The 27,869-nt window shown below is 50.2% G+C and overlaps 1 protein-coding gene and 1 long non-coding RNA gene across 4 annotated transcripts in view; one reads left to right on the forward strand and one right to left on the reverse strand.

The window, feature by feature from the left end:
- The window catches only part of XYLT1 (xylosyltransferase 1), a 299,030-nt gene that overhangs the window by 15,719 nt on the left and 255,442 nt on the right, over positions 1-27,869 (reverse strand). For all 3 annotated transcript variants that reach the window (XM_004750961.2, XM_045071917.1, XM_045071918.1), the window contains 5 exons: positions 25,998-26,078; positions 14,001-14,217; positions 10,902-11,078; positions 6,287-6,549; positions 667-862 (listed from right to left, as the gene is read on the reverse strand). In XM_004750961.2, the coding sequence (XP_004751018.2) occupies positions 667-862; positions 6,287-6,549; positions 10,902-11,078; positions 14,001-14,217; positions 25,998-26,078 (934 nt within the window). The remainder of the gene's footprint in view (positions 1-666; positions 863-6,286; positions 6,550-10,901; positions 11,079-14,000; positions 14,218-25,997; positions 26,079-27,869) is intronic.
- Positions 6,546-10,284, forward strand: LOC123389700. The gene is made up of 2 exons (XR_006604317.1): positions 6,546-10,078; positions 10,190-10,284. It is a non-coding gene; the product is annotated as an uncharacterized LOC123389700 (long non-coding RNA).

The raw sequence follows: 27,869 nt of genomic DNA on the forward strand, positions 1-27,869 counted from the left end.
GTCTGCAGTGGGCTGATGTGACAAGGCTGGTGCTGGGCTAAAAAAAGAACTACACTTCCCTCCCAGGGATCCATGCCCTGGTCTGTCTGTCTATCCACGGGCCACCTGGCCGGCCGGCCGGCCTTTCATTCATGTAGTGACTGATCTGAATAAAGCCCGGTGCTAGCACCTGGGGAGACAGAGGCACAAGGAGTCATGTGGTTTGTGGCCAGAGAGACTGGGCTCCATTTGAGCTCTTCCTCTTCCTAGCTACGACTCAAAAAGTCCCTGGCCCTCCGGAGGCCTCAGTTCTCCAATCTGTACAGGGGGACTAATGCCATCGCTTCGTTAGGAAACTGGTCTGTTCTCATCTATGACTAACACAGGCTGAGGAGGGGGTCACTGGCCAGGATGAAAAATGATGAGTAGAGATTCTACTGTAAAAAACAGACCCCGGCTCCAGGTCGACTGGGTCCGCAGACACTGGCCCCCATGTCTCTCTCCCCTGGCCCCATTTAAGATGCCGGTGCCCGCGCCTGTGGCTGGAGGAGCCTCCCTAGGCGCAGGGCGTGCTATCTTCTGGTCCCCTTCCCCTCCCTTTCCGTCGCCAAGCGTCAGACTGGCACACGGAACCCAGCAGGGCCGCTGGAAACGACCATGGAAGTGCGCCGGTGCGGGCTGTCCCACCTCGGAAAACTGGAGCCTCCCAAAGTCGCTGGGCGGGCTTGCGATCTTGAAGACCTTCTTCGGCATCACCCATGTCTCCAGGGTCTCCAGTTTGCTCACAGCCAGATTGGTAGCATGATGCTTGATCAAAAAGCCCTGGAAGCGGTCCGCAAGGAAGTAGAGGTGGACGGATGCTGGGTGGCCCATCGGGTAGTACCTGGAACACACAGTCTCCCGTGAGCCCGGGGGCGGGGCCTGCAGCGCGCAGGCTCACAGCCCCACGCGCACCGCCTGCTGCCCCCAGCCCCGCGCAGGCCCCGCCCCGTTTTCTCCAGCGCTGACCCCGGGCCTTTGCACCATCCCTGAAAGCTGCTCCCCGGGTATCTCAGATCCCACCACCGACGACTTCCTGGTGATTATCAATGTAAACCCGCTGACTGTACAAGAGCACAATAAAGAAAGTGAAAATTATTACTTCTGATGCTTCTTCCCCTAGGGCATGTCAGCTCACAGATATTTATCGATCCTCTGGTGCCAGGTACTAGGAAGGGACAACGGTGGCCAGTGATGCCACAGTGATGGATCTCCTCTCAGCCTGATTTCCTATGCAAATTCAGCCTGATTTTCTATGCATATATTTGCATAAATATTACATGCTTGGGATCATAATATACATACTGGTTACATCCTGCTTTTTGCTTCACAGTATTTCCCGAGCATTATCGCATGCCTTTCAAAAGTCTCCAAAAACATGATTTTGGTGAGTGTGTGCACCCCGCCCCCCCCAGTGTGTGCCATGCCGTGTTTCACAGAGCAAGTTCATCACTGGATGCTTAACAATTTTTTTCTTTTTTTGGCTTTTCTAAACAATCCAACATCTTTGAAGAAAACTATTTTGGAGGGCGCCTCTTCTCTCCCCTCCGACAGGTTCTCATGTCTGCTGTCCACCTTTATCAGAAACGTACTGACTCATGCTCCCAGTGTCCTCAACAGCAGCATTGGGTCTGATCCTCAAAAATTACTGCCCATCTGGACACGCACACGCACACACAAGTAGCTCATTAGGATATATGCCTTTGACACCCCAAGTCTCGCTGGCTGAGAGGGGCAGGGAATGAAAAGCAGGAGAGCTTGTCATGGGAGTCAAAACAACAAAGAGGTTCCGGAAGGGGCTGGTCAGTTGCGTTGGGGGCTGCCGAGGGGTCAAGTAAATGAGCCAAAGTCAGCCCTCTGGAGTCCAGGAGTGGCTCTGAGGCTTGGACCTCCGGAGTCCAGGGGCGAGCTCTGAGGCTTGGCCCTCCGGAGTCCAGGGGTGAGCTCTGAGGCTTGCTTTCCAAAGTCAGCCCTCCAGAGTCCAGGAGCGGGCTCTGAGGCTTGCTCTCCAAAGTCAGCCCTCCGGAGTCCAGGAGCAGCTCTGAGGCTTGGCCCTCCGGAGTCCAGGAGCGGGCTCTGAGGCTTGGCCCTCCGGAGTCCAGGAGTGGCTCTGAGGCTTGGACCTCCGGAGTCCAGGGGCGAGCTCTGAGGCTTGGCCCTCCGGAGTCCAGGGGTGAGCTCTGAGGCTTGCTTTCCAAAGTCAGCCCTCCAGAGTCCAGGAGCGGGCTCTGAGGCTTGCTCTCCAAAGTCAGCCCTCCGGAGTCCAGGAGCGGCTCTGAGGCTTGGCCCTCCGGAGTCCAGGGGCAAGCTCTGAGGCTTGGCCCTCCGGAGTCCAGGGACGAGCTCTGAGGCTTGCTCTCCTCCCTTTTCTGTCCGGAAATCTGTTGTCCCGCCTGCCTCCATCCTTTCCTGTCCTCCGGCACCGCCACAATCCTGGTCCAAGCCGCCACTGTGCCTCACCTGGACCTTTCTAGGACCTTCCTTCCTTGTCCCCGCCTACGTTGTCTGCTGTCCCATTCCTGGTAGCCACATCCATGGTCCACTGCTTGAATACGACAAGCGGTTTGCTTAACGCTTGTGGTACAGTCTAAACGTCCCACCTGTCTACAAAGTCCTGCCTCTTCCTCTAGACTTGCTTTGGTTCGCTTTGCCCCAAACTCCTACCTCCCAGCCACATGGATTTTCTTTTGGATTCTTGAACATGCTACAAGCTCATTTCTACCTCAGGGCCTTTGTACAGGATATTCTCCTTGCTGGGGATGCTCTTCTCCTTTTCTGTTGCGTGCCTGGCTATGCATTACCATTCTGCATCAATGTCACTGTCCCAGGAGAGTTCTGCCTTGACCACTGAATCTTACATCACTGACTCACTGCTATCGGGTGGCTTTACCTTCATCCTCGGCAAAGCCTTCACTCTTACCAATCTTTTGTTTTTCCTTACATGTGCTTAGGTCCTGTCTTAGGTCCTCTGAACTCAGAGGCCTGCTCTGTCTGGGTCACGGCTGAGCACCCAGTGCCTACAGAGCCTGACACGTGGTAGATGCTCAATCAATACATGCTGATTGCATGAAAATCTAGAAGGATTTCCTCTTGGACCTTTGCTTCTAAAGTGCACGTAGGGCACAGGTCGCCCAGGACTGAATGCAAAGTCCTCTGATACCTCCTCTTGACCAGATACAGCACTTAAGCCATTACAACGAAGACCAGAGGTGGTTTTAATTAATTCGCCACGATACAGTGTAACCTAGAGGCTGCCACAGATGCACCCACTTGGTCCAAAGGTGTCTAGATAAGGTGGGCACTGAAAAACTCAGATTCACCCCAAAATCTGGACTTCTAATTTCTCTTCAAAAACCAGGAGACCCATTGGCAGCTTCAAGTCTCTAATTCCCTTAGAGCAAGAATGTGCTGGAGCTCAGAACCAGGGCCCAGGGAACCTCCAGACTGGCCCAGTCAGCCCACCTAGCAGGGGGTGAGCCCTGCTGCCTGCCTGGCCCGGGACAGCATCTGAGGACTTCGAGCCCCCGTATTAAAACACGGACAGCCTTATCTCTGGATGGTGGCTCAAAAGCAAAGATTTTTGTTTTTTGTTTTTCTTTTTGGTTCTCTCAGTCTGCCATTTCAGAAATTTCTGCACTGAACATGTGTTATTTTATAATGAGAAGAAAATCAATAAACATTATTTTTATGAAAGGTTATACTATAGACTGGAAAGACAATTTGTATGAAATGCCCCGAGGGCGTGAGACTCCCTCCCAAAGTAAAGTTTTCCCTTGCTATCTCCCCAGACACCCCAGGGGCAGGAATTCACTCTCTTGTGTTTTGGGATAAGGGTCCTTTGCCCTGATTTATTTGCAGGCACATATCCATAAATATACTGGCTTTGCCCAGAGCAAGGCACAATGGTTCTATTATAATGAAAAATGAGGTAGAAGCCAAAGGCTTCCAGGCCCCAGGCAACTTGATGGCTTGTTTAATCCCAAAACAAATACCAGGAGAAATTTTCAACAACCCTAAATAAATTGGGGTCTTTTGAATTTCATATATATGGTCATTTACCTTATAAATTCTGTAAAGTCTGGGACTACAACTGTTCGTGAACAACATTCACCTCCCAAGCGTGGGGCACGTGTTACCTATAGCGATGCACCTGGCCGCTCTGCGGGCCAGGATTCTGTCCCTGACTAGCAGAAGGGAAAGACACTCGTGGATGACCTTGACCCCTGGCACTTCAGCTATCCGCCCTGGGAGTGCTGGAGAAGTCTGAGCTCCTTTCAGCTTGGGAGGGGGAGCCCCCAGGAGCCTCCTGGAGGATCGGGCACTGAAGCTGACCTTTAACGAGTGGGGAAGGGGGGGCTGCCACAGAGACCCTGCAGAGCAAGGGGAAACGGACAGTTGAGGATCAGTTCCCACCACTGGTCAGGGAGCGTGCAGTTCCCAAACCCGGCTCCCTGATGACTGCTTGTGACAACTGCACGGTAACACAATGGAGACATCCACAGCGACACGCGCACTTACTGAGCACTTAGCCTGGGAAACACTATTAACGCAGGGATGATACTAACAGTAACACGTAACTCATAGGGCAGTGTTTGAAGATGGTCTCTGTTAAAACCCACACCACCGCATGCCCTGAGGCTTATTACTACTGCACCCATCTTACAGATGAGGGAAAGAGGCACGAGGCACGGAGAGGTTAATGACTTGTCCAGGGTCAACAGGTAGTAAAGTACAGTCCTGGCTTCTTAACTCGCCCTGATCTCCCTTCAAACCAGACTAGAACCTGCCGGGCGAGGAGGGAGAAGTCCGAGGCCCGGAGGATGGCATGAATGGAAGCCGCTTGCTGTAGCCCCACAGCCCGGCTGACTACGCACTGGACACCGGGCAGACACTTCGCAGTGTTTTCAGGCTTTTAGGGAACAAAATGGTTCCTCCTCCTTCTCTGTCCGCTCCCCAGAAGAGGGGCGAGGAGGACAAGGAGGGACACCAGGGGACGCGTCCGTGTAGACAGAGTGTGGCTCAAAACACAAAAACAAAACAAAGCAGGTTTTCTCTTTGCTGTTGAAAGAGAACGGAAACCAAGAGGAGGAAAGTGATTAGAGGCGCTTCTGGGAATCCGTCCTAAGGAAATGATCAGGAGCAGGAAAGGAAAATAAAGAGGCTTCTGCACAAAGATAGTCGTCGGAGCATTGTTTACAATGGTCCGTCACTGACACTGCAACAGGGAAGGACCGGATCAGGCGAACTCTGGAATTTCTACGCAGCAGCGCAATCCTTGTAGGCTTTGAAGAGGTTCATTATCATTAGGGCAGCTGCAGAGCAGAGTGGGGAAAGGGGGCGAATGTTATAACGAATAAAAAAAAAAAGGGACTCAAATTCTTACTGCATTATGTAAATATCTGCAGTGCCTACTGCTCTAGGGGAGTAAAGGGACACGAAATGACAAGGGCTCGCTGGCTTAGGGAAGGCAGGATGGCGGGTGACGGCGGACTGCTGTCCTACGTCCCCCTCTCCCTTCTGTGCATTCTAGGACACTCCTAAAGTGTCAGCTGGGACCCGCTAGTTGGGGGTGAGAGGATTCTAAGGGATCCCGGAATCTTAAATAATAGGTGTGCATTTAACAATGTTTCTGGTTATATTTTTAGGTTTGCCAACCACAGTATGGCTGCGTTTTAGAAAGGAGCCTTTATTTTTCAGAGATATGTATTAAAATACTCGTGGCTCCGATGAGAGGCCGTCTGGGCTTTGCTTCCTCCAAACCGATCTGGGAGGCGGGCTAAGTGGGCCCGGAGCTGGAAATCGCTAGAACTGGGTGCTGAGGATGTAGGTATGGCAGGCACGATCTACAGATGTTATATTTGTATATATTTGACATTCTCTGTAAGAAAAATTAAACCAAAGGTCTGTATTTTCATGGTTCCCATCCATCTAAGGCAAACACGACTAATTAATGGGGACAGAAAGCTTCCTTCTCAGATACACACACTTGGCATGAAGAACACGTGCACCGCCAGGACACAATCAGGTAAACGGGAGACCCTGGTGTTCTGCGCGGGTAGTTGTGGGACTGTGGCTTAGAGTGGACGGACTGGAGCTTGGACCACTGGGACGGTTCGGATGCTTTTCAGGTCACGGAAGACAGGGAGAAGCGCGCCCCCACCCCCTCCCCCGCCCCGGCGCCCTCCTTGCCGTGCTGTGCGCCCCTCCTGCACCCGGCCCCCCGCCCGTGCTGCCCTTCCCCTGCCCCCCGCCACCCCCACGGGCTCACCGGCAGCTGTTCTCCCCCTCCACGTGCAGCGACGACTCGGCCCGTCGGAGGCCCAGGCGGGCGAAGGCGTGATACAAGGTAAGCGCCACGTCGCTCAGGCTGTGGGTGCCGTCCGGCTCGTCGTACGCGTTCTCCCAGTAGGAGCGGAGGCCTGGGGTGCCCGCGGGGTAGTTCCCGTACAGGTAATAGTCCAGCTGCCCGATGATTTCCTGATTCACCACGGCTTCAAATTTTCGGGCAAAGAAGGTCGGCCTGGCCGTCTGCTGTGCTCCGGGGCGGGGATAAAAAGAGTACCATCAGCAAGCGGGGGTTTTAGGAGCAGGGCTCTCTGCTGCCAGCCGGTTTGGACCCAAATCCTAGTTCTGACACTTACTAATTCTCTGTCCTCAGTGTCCTCGTCGTAGCATGGAGATAAGGAGAGGTTTGATGGGGCTGAGTGAATTAATGTTTGTAGAGCACTTAAAGCAGTGGTGGGCACACAGTCAGCGTCATTTAAATGCCCATTAAATAAATGACCTCCTGGATGTTTAGAGCGGAGATAGATCTCAGAAATCATTTAGCTGGAGGTTCAGGGCAAGTAGAGCCTACAGATATATTTCAGTTGTCCAGCAGAGTGTTTTAAAATTGAATTAGCTGGCAACAGTTAAAAGGTACCAGAGTTCAGAGAAACAGAATGACGGGCTGAAGCTGAGGGGTAGCTGCCCCTGTAGATGGGCACAAATGTTTCCACTCGCCTCAGTCCCCACTACTCCCTGTTGCCTCATGGGCATTGCTACAGATTTAGAGACTCATAAGGGACGTCCCAGATGTACTGGTCGGAGTGTCTGCAAGGGGCGCTTAGGAATCTACATTCTTAACAGGTTTTGGGGGATTCGTTTGCTGAGGTCTGAAGAAATTAAGTGACGCCGGAGCCGGGGCTGCACGCCACCACCAACTGAACAGCTTAAAAAAAAAAAAATCTACATTCTGGAGGCACCTGGGTGGCTCAGTGGGTTAAGGCTTTTGATTTTAGCTTGGGTCATGGTCTCAGAGTCGTGAGATCGAGCCCCGTATTGGGCTCTGCACTGCACACAGAACCTGCTTACAAGTCTCTCTCTCCATCTCGCTCTGGTCCTCCCCCACCTCCCACTCAGAAGAAAAAAAAAATTTTGATTCTGGAGTCCTTCCCCAAGACCTATGGAGGCAACATCTCTGGAGATGAGGTTTAGGAATCTGTAACCAAAAAAAGTTTCCCAGGTGATCATGAAGACCACTTAGGTAAACCAGGTTTTCAAGGAAACAGAGGCCCAAAGAGGGCAAGGGACTTATCTAAGATCACACAGCAAGGTAATGGCCAAGCCAGGATTAAGACTGGGGTTGAGGATAAAGAAATAAAACACTGGGCGCCATGTTATCTGCTAGCTCTTATACTCAGGCCTGGGTGGGGACCCACCAAGGGTCACATACTAATTATTTCCAGCTTTGCAGCTACTGGGTCGGCTGTTGTCCCGTGAAAGCAGGCAGAGTAAATGCAGCAGAGGCAAATGAATGGGTGTTGCTGCTTCCCAAAACCCTTCACTTACAAAAGCAGGATTTGGTTCAGGGGCTGTAGCTCGCAGACCCCATTCCAGGGCTTTGGAAACAATAAAAGCACAGCCCCTCCCTTGAGGAATTTAGGGTCTAGTGTTATTACTGACCTTAATCGGGGTCTGGCACTGTTTTCACTGCAGTAGATCACTAACAGCACTAATGGCCATAAAGACCACTGAGCACACTCTCTGCAGAGCCTGTCACCCTGCGTCATGTCGCCACCTCGCATTCTTCCAACAGCTCTGCAGAGCAGGCATCATGACCCCGTTTGATGTATAAGGAAACTGAGCTCAGAAAGGGGAAGTGATGGATACAAACTCCCACATCCGCAGGATTCGAACCAGATCTGGTGACTCAAGCCCCATCTCTTTCTACTGCCTTATCCCAGGACTGAGCTGCTGAGTAAACAAACATCCTTGGTATTACGCTGCACATCTCCTTGCCTTCCTGCTTTATGAACCCTATGGTGGCTTGCGGATAATATTTAATAATATTCTGGCCCTCTCCGTGGTGGAGGGTCAGAATTCAGTTCCCTTACAGCAGCGCTGAAAGAGACCACTTGGGTTCACCACCTTACTCTGCTACTTTCTAGGTGTAGAGGTCTTTGGGGAAATCACCTCGGCCTCAGCTTCCTCATCACTGAAATGGGAATCATCACAGAGGTACTTAGCATAGAGTCTGGCACACAGGGTCATCTGCTATTACGACCTACTATCACTACCACCTGAAGCCTGTGACAAGGGGCTTCATGTTCTGAGGACAGAGAAGCGGACTCAGGAGCCAGGCAGCCTCTGTTCTCTGCTTGTGATTATTCACAGCTGGATCTCCTAAAAGGGCACATTTCTATATTTACCACTCTTCTTCGAACAAGAACTCTGAGTTCCTTACAGGCAGCAGTTCCTTGCATCTAGATGTGGAGGGATATTCTGGATCTTTGTTTACCGGGAAAGAAAGAGCTGGGAGCACGTGCGAGGTCTCTGTGTTGGCCCGTCTTTGTACCAGAGACCGCGATGTCCCCGGGAGGCTTGGGGCTAAACGCAAAGGCTGCCCAGCCCAGAGGCAATGCTCTCCAGAACCACCCGCCTGCTGCCTGCTCGCTCTAAATGATGAAGGTTCTTTGCCTCAAGGGCAACAACTGGTTCTCTACAAAACCGAGAATCTTCTTTTTTTTACCTTTTTGCCTTTTGAATAGGTCAAATACTTTCCCTGCCACCCTCTTTCTGCTCAGCGGATTCTTTCCGCGTAGACAAAGGCATGAAATGTCACCCAAGTTCATACCTAAATTAACATGGGTTTGAGGAGGTCCATGGGTAGCTCTTAATCTGCTATCAAGAATAGGCCTAAAGAAATACTTATGGCAGCATCTGCTGACCGGCGTGCGAGACGTCAGATGGGCACCTGGAGGGAAACTGAGTAACGAGAGGACACCTGCTGTGTGCTCTGCACGTGTGTAGGCACAGAACCAGGGTGGCTGCGGGATCTGGGGGGAAAAGCCCAGGGCAGCTGGAATCACCTGGGAGCGACCCCCAGCCCTACCACTCTACTGTGTGTTGAAGGACAAGAAAGTCTGCCCCTCCGTGCCTCAGTTTCCCCACCTTCACAATGGGCATGTTGCCTAGCCCAGGGAAGCCAACGCCCACAGAGGGCCTGGCACACAGCCTGGGGACAGAAGAGACTCCTACCCCGTGCTTCTCTAATATAAGGAGCCTCCCAGTCACTTGGAGAATCTTATTTATATGCAGATTCTGACTAGGCACCTGGAGGGGCAGAGATTCTGTACTTCTAACATGCTCCCTGGTGAGGCTAAGGCAGATGTCTGTGGAGCACATGCCGAGGAGAGAAGTCAGGCTCAGAGACAAGAAGCCCCATTTGGGCAGCCTGTGTGGAGGGTCTGTTACTTCCCGGACTGAGTCGGCGGGGGCACCTCAGCCTGGCTTCTCGACCTGCTCTGTGGCTCCCTGCCACCCTCTGGGCTAGTGCTTGGGGAAGAAGCAAGCCCTCTCCACATGGTGGGTCTTATGACCTCAGAGCGATGTGTCTAACCATTCTGGAGCTTCCTGTCTGTGCTCTCCACAGCAGGGGTGAGGGCATGGTGGAGGGGAAGAGGAGGGAGAGCCTCAGGGTGCTGCCTCCACGGTGCAGGAGGGGCACTCCCATGGGACGGAGAGAGGCTGCCATCCCAAACAAGTCTGGGGACCAAGACACCCTCGAGACTCATGGAAGGTGAAACACTGACCACCCCTTGCCCTCTGCTCTCCCCAAAACCATAAATAGCCAGGCCATGCAGAGACACTGAGATAGCACTAACGCTTCTACCTCCTCTTCCTCCTTTAGGTCCACAGAGCAAGGTGGTTTCCAAATATGGCTGCTCATCAGAATTTTCTAGAGTCTAACATGTTTAAAATAAAAATAAAAATTCCCAGACTTTACCAGAGACCAGCAGTTCTTAACTGGGGGGGTGAGTTTGCCCCCAGGGGACATGTGGCAATGTCTGAAGCCACTTCTGGTCATCACAACTGGAGTGTGCTACCAGATCGAGTGGCTAGAACCCAGGGACGCTGACCACGCAGCGAGGCAGAGGACGGTGCCCCCTGCGGCAGAGACTGACCCAGCCGCCATGTTAAGTGCTGAGGAGGAGAAGCTCTGCCCCGGGCACACTGAACTTTGTATTTCAGGGGACTGACTGAAAGGCAGCACAGAGAAATGGACATGGAAACATACATTGCCTGTATGACCTCAAACAAGTTTTTTGACCCTTCTGTCCCTCAGTTTCTCCATCTCTAAAACAGATGAACAATAGCACTGTCTCTATGTACCCATCTAAGCTTGATAGTGGGGGCGGGGGTTCACGCATCAATACAGGCCAAAAACTAAGAGCTGCTCCAGCACGGGGGGAGGGAACGACGAATGGCGAGCCCTGCTCTGGCCATCACCGTTACTGCCAGCAGCCAGGGCCAGACACCACAGCACAAGATGCCACACCAGCCGGGCCTTGGATGACCGCTGACGCTGGCCAAGAGGTGCGGGGGCGGGGCTGAGGGCTCACCTGGAAGCGGTGGAAGTCCTGCGGCTTGAAGTCGTTGGGCGAGCAGCCGCACCAGTCCACGATGTGCTTGTACTGGCACTTGCAGCCCAGCTTCCGGTTCCAGTTGGTGATGCGCAGGTTGTTGTCCACCATGGTGTCGCAGTGGGGGCTGTTCTCCAGCACCGTGTGGAAGAAGGACTGCAGGGGAGAGAGAGAAGGGACCGGCCTGAGGCCTCCTCCAGCCTCCCTCCCCAGCACCACGGGACTGCACAGGGGCTCTCTCGGGAGGCTCCTCAGTCATCTCTGCAAAGGGGGTCAGCCACCACCTGGTCCGACTCAGGGCACATGGGATGTTTGGTCCAGAGTGGCTGAATTCTGCTTGGGAGACCAACGCTCCAGGTATTTCTCTCAACTCTCTTTCCCCGGCAGTTTACAATCTGATTTCAAGATATTTCTTATCATTCAGGACATTTTCTATCCGCCTGGCAGAGAGGGAAAGTCCCTCCGGTCACGTCCACACATGGGAACCACAAGAAACATGTGACAGTTTTCTAGAAAATCCTGGGCCAAAAGGGCTCGGGCTTTGCAAACGGCCAGGTCTGACACCAAAGGGACTCCAGTCTGAGATATCTTGAGAACAAAAACTGATGCTCTGGAATTTCATCCCTGGGTAAGGGAAACCAGATTCAAGGGTGTATCAGTCCCAGGGCTGAAAGGTGTCACAGGCACCCCTCCTGCTTTGCAGCACAGGGAGGGGCAGGCCAGGGCTTCTTGCTGTCCATGGTGCTGAACCAGGCTCCAGGGGTCTCTGCTAACCCTAAGACTCTTGGTCTATCTCTCCTAAGAATCTGAGAAAGAAGCAGCGCTGAGAGTGGAGAAAGAGACCAGAGACAAGAAACATGGTTATAGCCTCTGAGAGAGAGAGAGAGAGAGACAGACAGACAGGAAGACAGACTTCTAGTTGGACACTATTTTATAACAACCCCAGATATGAGGCAGATACATTCTGCCCTGATCTCTGCTCCCTCAGGGAAACTGTTGGGGGATACGATTCTGCCTGTAACAAATTTATGGCTCAGCCTTTAGATTTATTCTAAAGTGGTTTCCTGGTGGTGGTCTGGGAGAAGGGAGGGCACAGCAGGGATGCTGGGGTATGAAGTGCCCATATGCTGGGGCGGGGCTGTAACGGAGAGAGCCAGCATCAGGATGGGCATCTTGAATAAAACAACCAGAGTCCCACACAGTCTCTTCCCAATGGGTGGATGGGCAAATCGAGGTTCCACACACCCCCTCCAGCTTCCCTTCCTGTGCTGCTAAATGACATATGCCTGTGAACCTGGATTTTAAGCTTGAATTGTCTATAAGCCCACAGAGGCACATATTATCCATCAAGCGGTGGAGAAAAGTTCCCAATTACCGATTGCCCTGTGTCCTTTCATAATGATACAGAAATTCCCTGCAAGATAATGGATGAGGAGGTTATCGGCATTGAGAGAAAAGGTGATTTTCGTGGAAATAGGATTAAAAGCTGATTACCGAATGTGTGTGCGGAATAGTAAACCTGGGCCTAGTGATGACAAGCTCTTCGTCCCTCTGGAGTGATGTGGGCGGTCAGCCCTACCAGCTTGGCACTGCCCCAGATGTTGGTGAGGGATGCGGGAACCATCAAATGTTGTCTCGTCTGGCCTAGAAACGCAGCCTGAACCTGGGGCATCGCCCGGAAGAAATGGTAGTGGACCATTCACGGGAGTTGTCACGGGTTCAAGAGACGTGCAACCAGCTCTGGAGTTTGCTGAAGTCAGAAACTGGGATGGAAGTGAACTGGAGGTCAGAGCAGGTCTGAGAAGAAGGCTGCTGGCCTGTCAGAGGCAGCATTTCAGAACTGGGTCCCCACCGCTTCTGGATGGAGCTGGAGACTGTTTCAGAACGGTCTGCAACCCTATGCAGCTGGGCTTCTGCAATGGACTGCATGTTTCTGGCTCGTCCGACAACCATAGGTTGAAATCCCAGCCCCACGATGTGGTAGTGTTAGGAGGTGAGGGCCTCTGGGAGGTGATTAGACCAGAAGGGTGGAAACCTCATGAATGAGATTCATGCCCAGATAAAAGGGGCCCCAGAGAGCTCCCTCGTCCCTTGGGGCATATGAACAGCCGGTAGCAGTCTGCAGCCCGGAACAGGGCCCTCTCTAGAAACCGACCATTCTCACACCCTGACCTCAGACTTGCAGCCTTCAGAACTGTGAGAAGCAAATTCTTATTGTGTATAAGCCACCTACTCTGTGGTACTTCATTATAGCAGTTTGAACTAAGACACCTTCCCTGCACTGAGTCTGAAAAGTGGTGACAGGTTCCCTGAAGCTTTTCAAATGCTTCTAAAAGTCATCAGGAAATGCTGCGTCCCAATGGCTATCAGTATGGGGGCTAGTGCAGGTCCAGCAGAAGCCCTGGCTTTCTGTCTTTAGAATCATTGGAATTCCCATTTGTGAATGAAGAGGCCAACATTACTGTCTATCTGTCAGGGAATGACAAATACTCAAAATTAGAAAAGGTATTCTTCATGTTGAAAAAGTCGGTATTATAGGATTGATGACAGTGGAGGATCTGTCAAAAGGTCATGTGGGTACATCCTGAAAAAGCCAGCACATACAGTTGTGCAGGCCACATACTGCACAACCCTAGTGGGGCACCATCAACATGGTAGGCATGAGAGGTTTCTTTCTTTCTTTCTTTTTTTTTTAAACAAAAGTTCTGTGGAAAGTGGCAGTGAAATGTCCTGTTCTAACAAAATCAGTATATCATGATGATGTTTACGACAAATGGGACCCAAGTGTCTTAAGGAAGGACTGCCCTTTCTACTTTGCACAAAGATGCCACGGAACTGCTGGTAGCAGTGTCGTGTGTCTGTGTATTCCACACACCCACCCTGCAGATCAGAGGGTGACCGGGGGCCTTCTGTGACAGCAAGGACTAGTTCTCCACCTTCATCTGGCTGTTTGGAGGACTACATACTGGACCCAGCATGGCTTTGCCAAACCTTCTGCCAAAATTCAGCTTCCGTGTTGCTCCAAAGGCTAGAGCCAGCCCCCACCCTGCTCGGGGACTTTTCCCCTACACAACTCACCTCAGCAGGAAGCAGGGTGTAGGAGTAAAACTGCTTCATCTTGGTCACCAGATCGTCTGTGGAGAAGGTCACGTACTCCACAAACTTCCGGTTCAGCAGGAACCAATCGGAGCCTCCATCCACAGCAATGCCCTCCGGGATTCGCCGGTCCCCCAGGCGCCACATGTGGGCGTCACACTCCAGGAAGAGCCGGTCCAGACCCTGCTTTCGGATGAACCTGGGAAAGACAGAGTCACCCTTCAGCCCAAAGGTGCACAGAATCCAAATGAAATAGCACAATCGGCAATAAAAGCATGTATTGGGCATTTGTGTCCAATTTGTACTGTATGCTAGGGATCGAGCCAGGGAGAGGCTCCGTATAGCTTCTCCCCTGCTCTTCTGAAGTGAGACAGGTCACTACACCCCTACGGGGCGGGCACTGCCTTTATGCCCACTTTACAGCTGAGGACCCCAAGGCTTAGAACGTTCAGGGAATTTGCGCGGCACAAGAACAGTGCGATGACTATCTGCTTCTGCCTTCGCAGAACTTTTGGAAATCACCTTTTCGTGCCACGAATGCCTGCGCGGTTCGGTGATCACAGCCTCTGGCTGCTCAGCTTGGAATCATGCTCTTAAAGCACACCTCAAAATAGGCAGGATTACAAGTCTCTTTGACAAACACCAAAGTTACGATCCACTAATTTGTGCGCTTTGGATTCACACATTAAATACAGGATCACAGAAGATTTTTTAAAAACACTGCATTGGGGGTGCCGGGGTGGCTCAGTGGGTTAAAGCCTCTGCCTTCACCTTGGGTCATGATCTCAGGGTCCTGGGATGGAGCCCCGCATCGGGCTCTCCCTGCTTCCCCCTCCCTCTCTGCCTATTTGTGATCTCTCTCTCTGTCAAATAGATAAATAAAAATCTTAAAAGACAAAAAACAAAAAACAAAACCCAAAATAAAAAACACTGCATTTATGATAACCATGTGTTTCTTTCTTTCTTTTTTTTTTAAGATTCATTTATTTATTTGACAGAGAGAGATCACAAGCAGGCAGAGAGGCAGGCAGAGAGAGAGGGGGAAGCAGGCTCCCTGCTGAACAGAGAGCCCGATGCGGGGCTTGATCCTTTATTTCTGGCTAAATAAAACAGAGCCCTAGCCTGAATCTAGCTCATGGGCCACCACACATAACAACCACAGGTTGGGTCACTCTTGGGCATTTTCCAGTTGCGACACTCTCTAAGTCACTCTGTTCTACCTAGGAAGAGGGTGTGGGGCAGGAATTCTAGCCGGAAACTTGGGACCCAGGGAAGGCCGATGACTGCTCTGAGGACACAAGTCAACCAAAAGACCCAGGTGTCCAAAGATAGTGGTCTTGTTCTTTCCCCAACACGTGTTTCCAAGCGTAAAATCCAAGCTGTTCACAAAGCCATGTTCTCTCTGGGAGTAACCTGTTGGAGGTTTTCAATATGCTTACTGTCCCATTCTATTGATACAAAACTTGGCTCTAAAACGAATCCATTAAAGAAAGCCCCTGAGTTTAGTAAAAGAATAATCCTACCTCAGCTCCAGCTGATGCTAATTATAGAATAATGTCCAATCGCAGACATTTAACCATGCTTAAGATTTCAAGTTTTAGATAACTTCCATCAGAACTTACATGGTAACCAAGACTACTAACCCAGAGAGAGGAATAAAAGAAATACAGGTGTGAGGATACGCAAAACTTTTCTGTCCACAGACCAGCCTTTTAATTTCGAGTTCCATTATGTGGGAGAATAGCACCGTCTTGCAATTTTAATGTGATGTCCCACCCCATAATATCCAAATACAATATTTATGCAGTAATCTCCAAAATGAAATATTCATGCGGTGGGAGACTGGATGCTGTATTTACTGCATTTGAAAATGGATAAGCTGCAAATACATGCTTTGGTTAACTATGAGTAAATAGAGACAAACAATCCCTCCGGTCTAGGTTCCAGGGTTGAGAGGGGGTCTGGACTAGGAGGACTGGCCGAGGCCAAGAGTCTGCGCATCTAGCAGGGGAAAGGAATCCGCTGCTTGGGCAGGGATCTGCATTTTTGTTTCCTGCCCTGTGCATGTCGCTGGACATCAATGTAAGTGGGCATGTTTGGGTATGTCTTTTCATAAATGCGGTCAAAACTGTGTGGTTCGCTCACCTAAGGGGTGCAGTGCAGATTTACTTGAGCACTGGGCCCAATACACAGAGGGTGACCGATGCCACTTCCCTCTCTAGTTTCAGCTCCAGGTGACATGGTCATGTGGGTAGGCGACAAGGTCAACTGAAGAGACACAGAGAGGATGTGGGAACTGAGGCTGCCTCTGCTTTCACAGATGAGATGTGGGGTTGCCTGGCCTTCCGAATGCCAGTCTGCTCTTCTAGAGGATGGGCTCCATGACAGCTGTGCTAACAACCTCTTGAATCAGCCATGAAAGTGTGACATGTGAGGTATACGAGGGTCTCTGCTAAGTGTTTAGGAAGCACTGTTCATCCTAGCCAGGGACTGACACGTCATCAGTTCCTTCTTACAGAGTGACAGCACCCCTCCACCCAGTCCCTCATGCCCCCAAGCACCCTTTCATGCTTTGGTTTTCTTCATAGCATTTAAAACTTTGTATTATCATATACAAGATACTTATTTAGTTTACTGTCTCCTTACTGGATGTAAGCCCAAGGGGGCAGAGGGTACTTTTGTTTGCTTGTCTGCCTATTTTTGTTCATGGCTATATCCTTGGTGCCTAGACTAGTACCTAGCATTCAGCTGGTGCTCTATAAGTGTTTACTGAGCCAATGAATAAAGGGAAGAGTAACAGCCATGTCAGTTGTTCAATCAGGAAGTAGCAGGCCTTAGTTAACCAGGTATCTGATTCTTCTAGTACACTCTCGACAGACAGAGGAGTTGAACCACAAGAAGGTTAAGAGCATTCTCCAAAGTCACAAATTAGTGGTCCAGGATTCAAATCCAGGTATGTCCGATGAATCCAATGCAAGCCTCTTAACTTGCATTCTTCCTCTGTCTCTGTTTGTCAGGGTCCCTACAAAAGCACTCAAGCAGAGGATGTGAGAACTTCTACCTCAAAAAGACGCTGTGCAGGAATCCAAAATCCGAGAGGAAGATTGTTCGTCTTGGAGGAGGATTTCTGTCAGACCTCACAAGAACTCCAGTCTTCAGAACAGACTACCTAAGGAAAACACAGAATCCCCTGCCTTTGTTTTTACCTCCTAGGCTTTCAGGGATAGGCCTTCCAGAGACTTCCTCTATTGTCACAACATGGAACAAAGTCATAACCAAATATGATTCTATTGAGATGTCACAGGGACCAAGCTCTACTCAGCTAAGCATCAAAGAAAATCAGATGGAAGGAGACAAGGGTCCTGATTCTCAGCCACGTGTGAAGACGTCAGTTAAGAAAGCTGCTGTAGCCTTTGAAACTGATCTCAGAAAAGGCAGACAATGAAGAAGTCTCAACTCACTTAATTCCCTGGCTACAATCTTGGCATATGCATTGAGTGTAGAATTATTCCAGAACTGTCTTGTCCTATAATGAGTTCGAAAAGCAAGAACTCTGCCCCTCAGATTTTACAGCGAGTTTGAGTAAGAAGGAATCTTAGCAATGAGCTAATATAATTAACTCTATAGACTGGAAAAAAAAAAAAAACCCAACGCACTGAGTGGATGTATGATTCAAAGTCATCCAAAGTCACATAGTCTAGGAATAAAATCTTCCTTCTTCTCTTTCCTGTCCAGTGATCTGTCACCGAATCCAGATTACTCCTTTGGCATAAATACAATCTAAGCATCTTAGTTAAAAAATAAAGTCACGGAACAAAGCATGAAAACCCACAGTGCTCCATAAATGTTCACTGAGATGCTTAATATTTTTCCTTCATCAAGCTACAGATTTAAAATTTCCATCTCTCTCTCCTCTCTCCTGCTATTTGGTAGGCAGGCATGAGTAGAGGGAGCCTCCAAGAGCTAAGAAGACACTTCTGGGTCCTGAAAAGCCACGATTCTTCAGCACCAAGGACAGAAGCCCAAAGCCTCACAATGAATTTCATCTCCCAAGATTTTGAAGATTCATTTCTTTTTACTTGGTGTGGGGCACCCCATCCTCAGATTATTTTAGTAACCAATGTCCATGGTTGTGGTGGTAGAGGTGACAAGTGTCATGTCCACCTTTCTCATTCTGTCCAAGCAGCATTAATACTGCTTGGAGTATTGAGGCAGCAAGGATCTGGCTCACTGGGACCCAGTCTGGCAGCTCCCCAGGAGCCCTGCTCGCCATTTTCTCTCAGGTCCAGGGTGGGTTGTTGCCTCTTCCTGACCTGGGCTGGAGTCAACTGTCACATCTGGAACAACAAGGGGGCTCAGGCCATTCACTCATTCAGGAGCTTTAGACAGCATCTTGGACATGCTCAGTCTGTGTGTGGAGAATACGGTGGTGAGTAAGATGAACATCATCCCTCTTCCAGAGAGAGAGAGAAAATACAGACAGAATAACACCTACTGTTTACTGAGTGCTTGCTACTTTCTAAACTCTGTTCTTCACATTGAATACATTTTCTCCCGCTCAGTCTTTACCACAGCCCTATGAGGGTTCATTTTACAAAATAAGGAACAGAGACACTAAGTAATTTCCCCAAAGCCAGGCAGCTGGTTGGGCTGGGTAAGGGTGTGTGATTCTTAGCTAAGCCAACAGGCTCCGGACCCCATACTCTCAGCCCCCCCAGCTATCATCCTGCTCTACTGATGAAGCAAGTAGACACCAAGAACCACAAAACACACTAACATCAAATTAGGTGTTTGCGATCAGTGCTCTACAGGAAAACTCAGAGGGCAGGGACAGAACAGAGAGTCAGGGACGTCACAACTGAAGACTGCTAGGGAAGGCTTCACAGAGGAGGTGGCATTTAAGCTTCATGTGAAGGATGAGAAGAACTGGTCATCTGAGGAGCTGTGGGGAAGAGCTTTCTAAGGGACAGAGAGAGCATGTGCAAGAGCCCAGTGAATGGAAAGATGCCAGGGAGGCTGGAGAGAGAGCTGCAGGGACACAGTCAGCTCTGCCCACACGCTCCAGCAGGACCAGCCACGGGCTGACTCTGACCTCACTGCTGGAGGGAACACATCGTCTACCTGGACATGGTCGGAAGCTCCGCAGTGGACATGCTGAGGGAATGAGTGGGGCAGAGTGATCAGGTGTGAAGATGCCAGGGCCAGACCTCCCGGGTTCTGGTCTGCTTCCCCATTTGTGAGCCGGGTGTTGTTTAACCTACCTTGCCTCAGTGTCCCCATCTGGAAAATGGGACTGATAGGACCACATTTACACCATGGGCTGGTTGTGAGACCTGAGAGAAGTCATCTCTGTAAGGCATTTAGGACGTTCCCTGGCCCCCAGGAAACAAACTCTTCCCATGTGACTCTTACTTCTTCCTTACGTGAAAAAAGCGGGCCCCGGTTTGACCTCCAAGGGTGGGGGAAAAAAGAACCCTGAGAAGAGATGTAGAGTCAGGAGCCTAAATCCTGGGACCCTGACCAGACCTGGTGGCCCATGATCTTCATGGTGGTTGGGGTCCCCAATCAGCTTGTACTCCCACAAATCTAAGGGTCCACCAAGGGCTAGCTTGTGTGCCACAATTTTTCACACAAACAATATTTATTGCCTCTGGTTCAGTTTATGAATGCATGTTTCCTTCACAGAACACTTGGAACAGAAAAAGCAAAGAAAAACATAAAAAAATCAAACTCTACCTCTCCGAGATGATACCATCAACACACTTTTCTTCTAGTCTTTTGTCTACTTCGGATGTGTATTGTTTTGGAAAAAGGAAAGTTCCCAAGCTGACCTCAAAACCCATGTGGAGGCCAAGAAAGGAGATGTGTCCTGGGCTTTGTGTGGGTGCTGGTGCGATGCTAAGCTTTATTTTGACACCGCTTCTTTAATTGGATTAAATAAAGTGAACATGCAAACAGTGATAAACTCACTGGTTGGGTTGAAGAAAAGTGAAAGGGAAAAGCAGTCTGCTTTTCCCATGGGAAATGAGATATTAATTATCTCCTCTCATCAATCATAGTGTTACAAGACAGCTGGGGAGAGAGCCCATCTCTTGATAAGCAAGTTGGCACCAAAGGGCCTCCTGAGAGCAGATTTGCTTGCAGGAGGTTCCTGGCCAGGCTCTCCATGGATCTGCCAACTTTTGGCTAAACAGTTGCCTGTTTATACATTGAGGGACGTTTGGGTCTAAAGATTAATGTCAGAAAGAAGGAGACACTGAGGCTGCTTAGCTGCCATTCAGGTGCCCAATGGTGGGAGTGCTGCTTAGAGCAGGTGGGGCACAGACCTGAGAACAGCAAGAAACTGGCTGATGTCGTTTCTGACCTAGGGGTCAGTACAGTCATACATTTCAAATGCTAATTGTTTCTGTAAGGATCCTAGAAAGTGCTTTGAAATGTTAATCATTTGTATTCCATTTTCAAGACCTATCTCCATCATTACTGCGGACCACGGTCCTCACCAACCGCAATACGTGCAACTGTTCCAAGAGTTTATCCCTACAGCCAACCCATTTAATTCTAACAATGATTCTGGTGAGGCTCATCTTAGTAGCATCATTCCCATTTTATAGATGAGGAAACAGGCATACAGGTGATTGATGTGACCCAGTCAAGGTCATATGCCGAGAGTCCAAGCCTGGATTCTTACCTGTGCCAGGTGCTTTATGTAACACCTACAGGAAAGCTCCCTTAATATGTTTTTTTTTTTTTAAAGATTTTATTTATTTGACAGAGATCACAAGTAGGCAGAGAGGCAGGCAGGGGGGGTGGGGGGAAGCAGGCTTCCTGCCGAGCAGAGCCCGATGCGGGGCTCGATCCCAGGACCCTGGGATCATGACCTGAGCTGAGGGCAAAGGATTTAACCCACTGAGCCACCCAGATGCCCCAATATTTTAATCTAAATCAGCTTTAAATAGCTTCAACTATTTCTTTTTAAACTCAGTCTTATTCTAAGCACGATGGCTATGAAATCACGCAATCAATTATATAAACGTTTGTTGATATACTTACGATCAATGCCTAACTTTCCCCGGAAGCCCATGAAGAACTACCTGAAACCATCTCGCGTACCACTGGTGGACCGTGAACACGTGCTGGGACGCACCGACCCGGCGAGGCAGGGAAAGGACCTGCTCTTCCCTCCCTGATCACTGAAACAGTGCTTACGCTTCAAGTCAGAGCTGTGCTCGTTCGTCTGTGCCCCCACCAAGGGCCTAAAACTGGAGGTCCTCTCAGAGGCGCTCATGAATCACGGCACGATAGAAACAACCCAGGTCTTGAAAGCCAGGTTCCAATCCCAGCCCTGCTGCCCACCAGCCGTGGAACCTTGAGCCCTCGAAAACAACCCTCCAAGCTTCAGTTGTACTTATCTCTGAGACGGAGAGCACCTTCCAAGTGAGGCTGGCATGAGACACCACAGTGGACAGTGCCTGGCTCGGGGCCATCCCGGGGTCAGGGAGGCTCCTCAGTCCTCCACCATCCCGACCTCCCTGATCAGATGATACAAAGATGAGCAAACAGAGGCACAGAGAGGCAAAGCCATTGCGGGAGTCCGAGGGTCGACACGGTGACAGAGGTGGCATCTCAACACAGGTGCCAAGTCTCCAGCAGGCAAGTACTTAGCCCCACACCGAACTGCGTCCCTGGGCTCAGCAGGGGGGTCCTGGGGACCTCAGATCAGGCGGGGAGCTCAGATGGACCCAGGAGGAAATCCTACTCTGGCTGATGGAAAGGATTTTCCCTTTCTGTCCTGTCAGGGGCTGCCCCAGCCCCAGGCTGCAGACATTTGGGGAACATCTCACGTGCCCCTTGAGCAGAATCCAGGAGTTCTGGGGGGGGGGTGCATCTGCTAGGGCCTGTCCACTGAGGTTCACGGCGGACTTTAGAGCACGTGCTTCTGCTCGCCCTGCAGGGGCTCACTGGAAAAACATGAACCGAGCTGCCTGTCTTTCCCTGTATCTGGTTACTTTATTTTTTGGAGGAAAGCAAGGAGAAACAGTGAACACAACACTCCCCTTCATTTAATTACAGGAACAGTCAGGACCAATTTGGCAGCTATTAAAATATTAGTTTGCCTTTATGCCATCTCTTCGCAGCTGGAGCTGGGAATCCAAATTGGCTGCCAAGGGCTGGAGATGGGGACAGAAGGTCAGCACTGCTATTAGGAAACACGTGGAATTAAAAACCGAGGCACCCCGCGGCCTATTTTGTGTCTCACTGCTTGCTTTGGCCTCTCTAGTTCCTTTGGTCTTTCAAACTCTTTGCCTTTGTCACAATGTCTTTTACAAGGGCTGGTCCGGGAGTGGAGAGCATCAGAATGGGAAGGGCCTCTGGAGACCATCTTGTTCATCCCCTTTGGTTTTCAAAGGGAGAAAATGGAAGCTCAGAGTAGCAGAGAAGCTGCCTCGAGGCCACGCAGCGTACGGGAGGAAGGCAGGCCCGAGCATAGACAGGCTGCATCATATAGGGGTCATGACCTTGGGCTCTGGGGACACCCTCCCCACCCCAGCCTTGAGTCCCAGACCTGCCCTGAGTGGGCTTAAGCAAGTTACTTAGCCTCTCTGTTTCCTCATCTGTAAAACGAGGCTAGTAAGTTGCAAAGGGTCACCATCTGGAGCCAGAAAAATCAAACCAACACAAAGGAAACAAGAACTAAAAGAAGGTAAGGAGGTTGTCACAAAGTACAAATGTCCAGTTGTAAAATAAGTAAGTCCCGGGGACATGATAATACTGTATCACGTATTTGAAAGCAGCTAAGAGAATAGATCTGAGACGTTCTCATCACAAGGAAAAACTGGAACCATGTGCAGTGATGGACAGTTAACTAGACTTACAGTGATTATTTTGCAACATATACAAATAACGAATTGTTATGTCTTTCACCTGGAGCTAATCCAATGTTAGGTCAATTACATCCCAATTAAAAAAGACAAGAAGATTCCTGCTATTGAACTATTTGGCTATTAGATGTGTCTATTTTTGCTTTAACCCTCTCCAGGAATAGTAGTAAATAATTAAACAGCCAAAAACAATCCACAAAAGGAGAGGAAAGGGAAAGAAATAACAGAGTCTGGACTTGAGGGAGGGTCATCTGAACTGCTTGATTCAGCCCTACCTGAAGTCAGACACCAACATCCTCCTTCCATTAATGTCCTTTACTCGCTTAGCCTAGTTTCAGCTGGGTTTTGGTTATCTGCCACCCAGAGTCCTTTGTGACACACCACCCGCTCAGGGACTGGAGCTAAGCCATGGCCAGCTCTGTGTCCTGGGGAGGGGACGACAGAGCATGCGCTGTGGCTAGGCTGGCTCACGCAGCAGGTGAGGCCCCAGCTGATGGAGAGGAGAGGGGGGCAGATGATGGCTCATTTTACTACAAAATTAATACTCAATTACTGCCCTTCATTCATCTCAGTGAGAGAAAACCAGCCAAGGGCTCATTCACGGGCATCAGAACTTGTGAGCGTTTCTGTTCAGAGAGCCTTGGGTTTTAGGGTTTCAGGAGGAGGTGTGATCCACATCCTAGCCTGAACCTTCACCTTGTCCTGCGCCAGTGGGGTACCTGTCAACCACCCATGCATGTCAACTAGACCGGACGTACTCTCACATCCAGAGGCTCGGCTCTGGCCCCAGCACCAACTGCTTATCTCTTCCACCAGCAATATTTTCATCCTCTGTTCATCATGGCCTGACATCACCATCATCACGTGGCATTTATTAGGTGCTGGATGCTTTAGATGCAGCATCCACTGAATCCTCTCAACCCCGTAGGCATAGGTCTAGTAATATTTCCATTATACGGGTAAGGTATCAGGCTCAGAGAGGTTAAGTCACCTGCTTAACTCAATACAGCTAGGACAGGACAGAGCAGGACTCCAGTCCAGGATGTACAACCTCAAAGCCCATGAGCTTTATCCTCTGTGCTAACCCGTCCCAAGCACAGGGCCTGGAAAGAGTGGAGAGAGAATGAATACAGACGAGGATGCATAATAACACTAGGGCAGACATAATTCAGACCCAAGGCCATCAAATTACAACAGGCTCCTCTCTCACAATGTGACTTTGCACCAAACGCGTATTACGAGGTTACGTGGCGGGGAAGAAGAGTCTTCATTCTCCACCTACAGAATGGGCCTAGACACCGACATCTGGGCCAGTTTTGATAACTAACACCTGCATGGAATCTTTTTCAGCTCCAACTTGCTCCACCTGGGCTCTGGGGCCAGAGAATTGGGTTCAAATTCTGGCGTTTACCAGTTGTGTAACTTTGGCAAGATCATTTAGACTCCCAAAGACCCCTTTTCTTCTCCTGACAGATGGGGATAATAATTCTTACTTTGCACGGAATGGATATAAGAATGAAACTGGATCCCTAGAAAGGGTCAGTGTAGGGGGGCACTTATTAGGAATGCAATGCCCAGTGGCTACACTTCTTGAGTCTAACCCAGGCCTCGCTACCCTTCTTGGTGGAACATACTCATCTGGGCTGATTTAGAGAGCACCCTCAAGTCGGGTTCCTTCGAAATGTAAAAAAAAATTCAGGCTGTCAGTAGGATAGGGACAATCTAACAGCTGGATGAAATCAAAGAATTTCGGAAATGACAAAATGAAGGATTCAGGGTTACATCTGGAGAGCGCAGGAGACGGAGCTCACTGCTTGCTTCTTGTCCCTCCCCTGCTGCCTGCTGTGGGTAACTGGGTGAACAGCGTTCCCAAGCCAGCCAAAGTATGCCTCCATCAGGCCTGGCAGAGAAGACCCAGAGCACAGATCGCAAACCGGAAGGCCAGATGGGGCCAGGTAGGCAAAGGGGACAGGTGAGGACCGCAGTGACCCTGAGGACAAGGGCTTTGTCTATGACCCGGTGAGAGCCTCCCAGTGGGGAAACTCAGGCCCAGAGTGAGCAGACACCAGGATCTTTTAAGAGGAACCGAAATCTGGATTGCATGGAGATCTTGGCTATTTTTACATGGGGCTATTCACTTTTAAATGAAGCACTGGAATCAAAGCAAAACAAAACAAAACCAACATGAGGCCCAAACAAAACACAGGAATGCGCTCAAATTATCCCATAAGCTGGCAGGTTATGGCCTGAGTTCAACGCTAGCAAGAAACCTCCCTCCCAACTTCACTCCCAGAGTGATCCTGGGCTGGGCTTTGTTAATGAACCTGGGGAAGGGGAGACTGAGCCTGTGATCTGCCCTACAGGGGGCGCTCGAGACTGACTCCCTTCTAGCTGACTTCCAGCCAGAGACACAGACCTGGCTCAAAGCTGTTCGGCTTCACTCATAGGTGAGTGAGGTGCAGTGGATTCAGATGGGGCTTCTAGTGCCTCGAACCTCTGCCCATGTCCTAGGCGGCAAGGGTGAGCCACTGGCACAGACAGAGAGAGGAAGTCTGGATAGTTGAGCTCAACTCCATGCTGGCGAGAGACTCCTTCTCCCTATGAAGTGAATTCTACGAGAAGGAGGTTTTTTGTCTTGTTCACCTCTAGAAGGCTGCCTGACATGTGGTGGCACGGGGCAGGTATTTGCTGAATGACTAGATGACCAGCGATGGCCGCGAATCTTTGACCCAATGAACTGAGGCCATCACTTAAACTCTGGGCCTTAGTCTTCCCACCAATACGGTAGAGAGTAAAAATGGCTGCCCTATTTACCTCAAAGGATGGCCGTAATGAGATAATGGACTCAGGAAAGTACTCCAAAAAAAGGTGTAAAGGCCTTTCATGCGAGGAGATGCACTTACTATGATCCCTGTCCTTGGCTGATGCGGGAGACTATCCCACATCCTATGTGAAAGGGGCAGGGGCCACCTGAGCCATGCCTTTCTCCCACTATCTACTTTCCTCTGGCTGTACCAAACCAGGAAGGAAGCCCCAAACGATCACTCAGATTTTCATATCCATTTTACACAAGGGTGTGTTGGGGAGTAAGATGTACTACCTTGCGTTGTCCCGGCCGTGTGACTTCAGGAAATTCATATCTCGGTACCGGGAGAGAAATGCCACCAGCTGGTCATTTGTCCTGTGGAAACAAACCAAGAGGAAGGTCAGAGTCCTGCAGAGACCATGGACTTTCCGCACTACATTTAAAGGGACTATTACTGTATTTGTATCCTACATGTTCCATATCTGAGAGTAAGCATGGTGCCCCAACTGTTTTAGAATCTCTAGTGCCCAGCATTGGGCTTGGCAAACGTGAAGTCATCAGTGTGTGGTGCAATGCCAGCTACTTAACAACCTCAGGGCCTTTGCACCTGCTGTGCCTGGGAAATTCAGTCTTTTCTCTTTCCAGGTCTGGCTTGCTGTTGTCATCCGGGTCTCCTTCCAAATGTCACCTCTTCAGAGAGGCTTTTTCTGGCCACCCAACCTAAAGTAACATCTACCTTCTCCACCTTCACCTTTATCACAACCTTCTGTGTCTATTACTAAGTGTTAAATTGGCTTATAATATGATGTTAGCTCCATGATGGCAGAACCTAGTGGGATTTGCTCCTCCCCGGCACACAGTAGGAGCTACAGTAGGGTTGTTGGATGAATGATACCAAGTCCTTGATATCCACTGGGCTACCGAATGAGAGAGCTTTGAAAAATACGAAGTGTGATCCAAACAGATGATGTCGTTCCCAGCATTGTTATCCCAAATTTATCGCCATCAATCTCGGCACAGGCAGTGTAGTCACAGCTAATCAGCTTGTGCATACAGCTGTGACAGTATTTTAAAAGGCAGTCACACGGGTCTCCATCTGCCAGAAATGCAGTCGTCTCTTCTGTTGAATAAACCCAAACAGGTAAACAGTGCTGAAGTGACAGCTCCTTTACCATTGGGGCTCTCTGCTCTGGGATTTTTACTTAAGAAGGAAAGGGTTAACCATTGTTTCCAAGTGGGAGACAGGGTGGAGGTGATGGAAAGGAAGAACGTCCCTGGGAACAGAACGAACGGAGGGCCACCAGACCTCTGGGAGGCAGGTGGGTGCCTCTAGAGCAATGCCTGGGCTCTTGAAGCAGAAAGGTCTGGAGACAGATCCCAGCTCCACTCCTGACCCAGCTGTGTGTCCAAGGGTGAGTAATATAACCTCCTTCTCTGAACTCCCCTGACCACCCAGCAGATAGCCGGCTCTCTGCACATACAGCGTTTGGATAGCTGGGCACACTGAAAGGGCATATAGTAGGTGTGCAATAAACCCAAGGGCTCAGCTCCTTCCGCCTCCCGCCATTGGGTCTGAGCGGGCCCCCACCGGGCACACTGCCTTCATTTCCCTGTAATTCTTGGCGCCACCGCTAGCCCCTGTTCTGTGATTGGATGACTCATGTTGACCAACTCCCAATTCCAGCAGAGGGGGCACCGAGTGGTTGAGAGACGCGGCAGTGATGACGAGCACTGCCTATGCCCCATCCTGCCGGTGAAATGAACCCCGACTCACAGCCAGCCGTTCCAGCAGCGTCTGGGAAACCCCGGTACACCCCAGTGTGTACCTGGTACACATGCAGCAAGCCAAGCCCCACGGGGGTGCAGAGGAGGTGAATCCCAGGGGCGCAGACAAAAGGCTAACCCCATGTGTCTGCAAAATGATGGGTCTCCTGTGTGGACAACCGTGCCTGCATGCTGCCAGGGAAAGCCCACCAGCCTCCTACCAAGTTATAGGCAGCTGTCGGCAGAGCCCCTCTTGATGTTGCTGGGAGAGGTGGGAACGAGCTCAGTCCATACAAAGAAAGAAAGAAAGAACGAAAGAGAGAGAGAAATAGAGAAAGAGAGAGAGAGAGAGTGAGAGAAAGAGAGAAAGAAAGAAAGAGAGAAAGAAAGAGAGAAAGAAAA

The sequence above is a fragment of the Mustela putorius genome, unplaced genomic scaffold, assembly GCF_011764305.1.
Source record: "Mustela putorius furo isolate JIRA1106 unplaced genomic scaffold, ASM1176430v1.1 tig00004007_pilon_pilon_pilon, whole genome shotgun sequence".
NCBI classification, from domain to species: domain Eukaryota; kingdom Metazoa; phylum Chordata; class Mammalia; order Carnivora; family Mustelidae; genus Mustela; species Mustela putorius.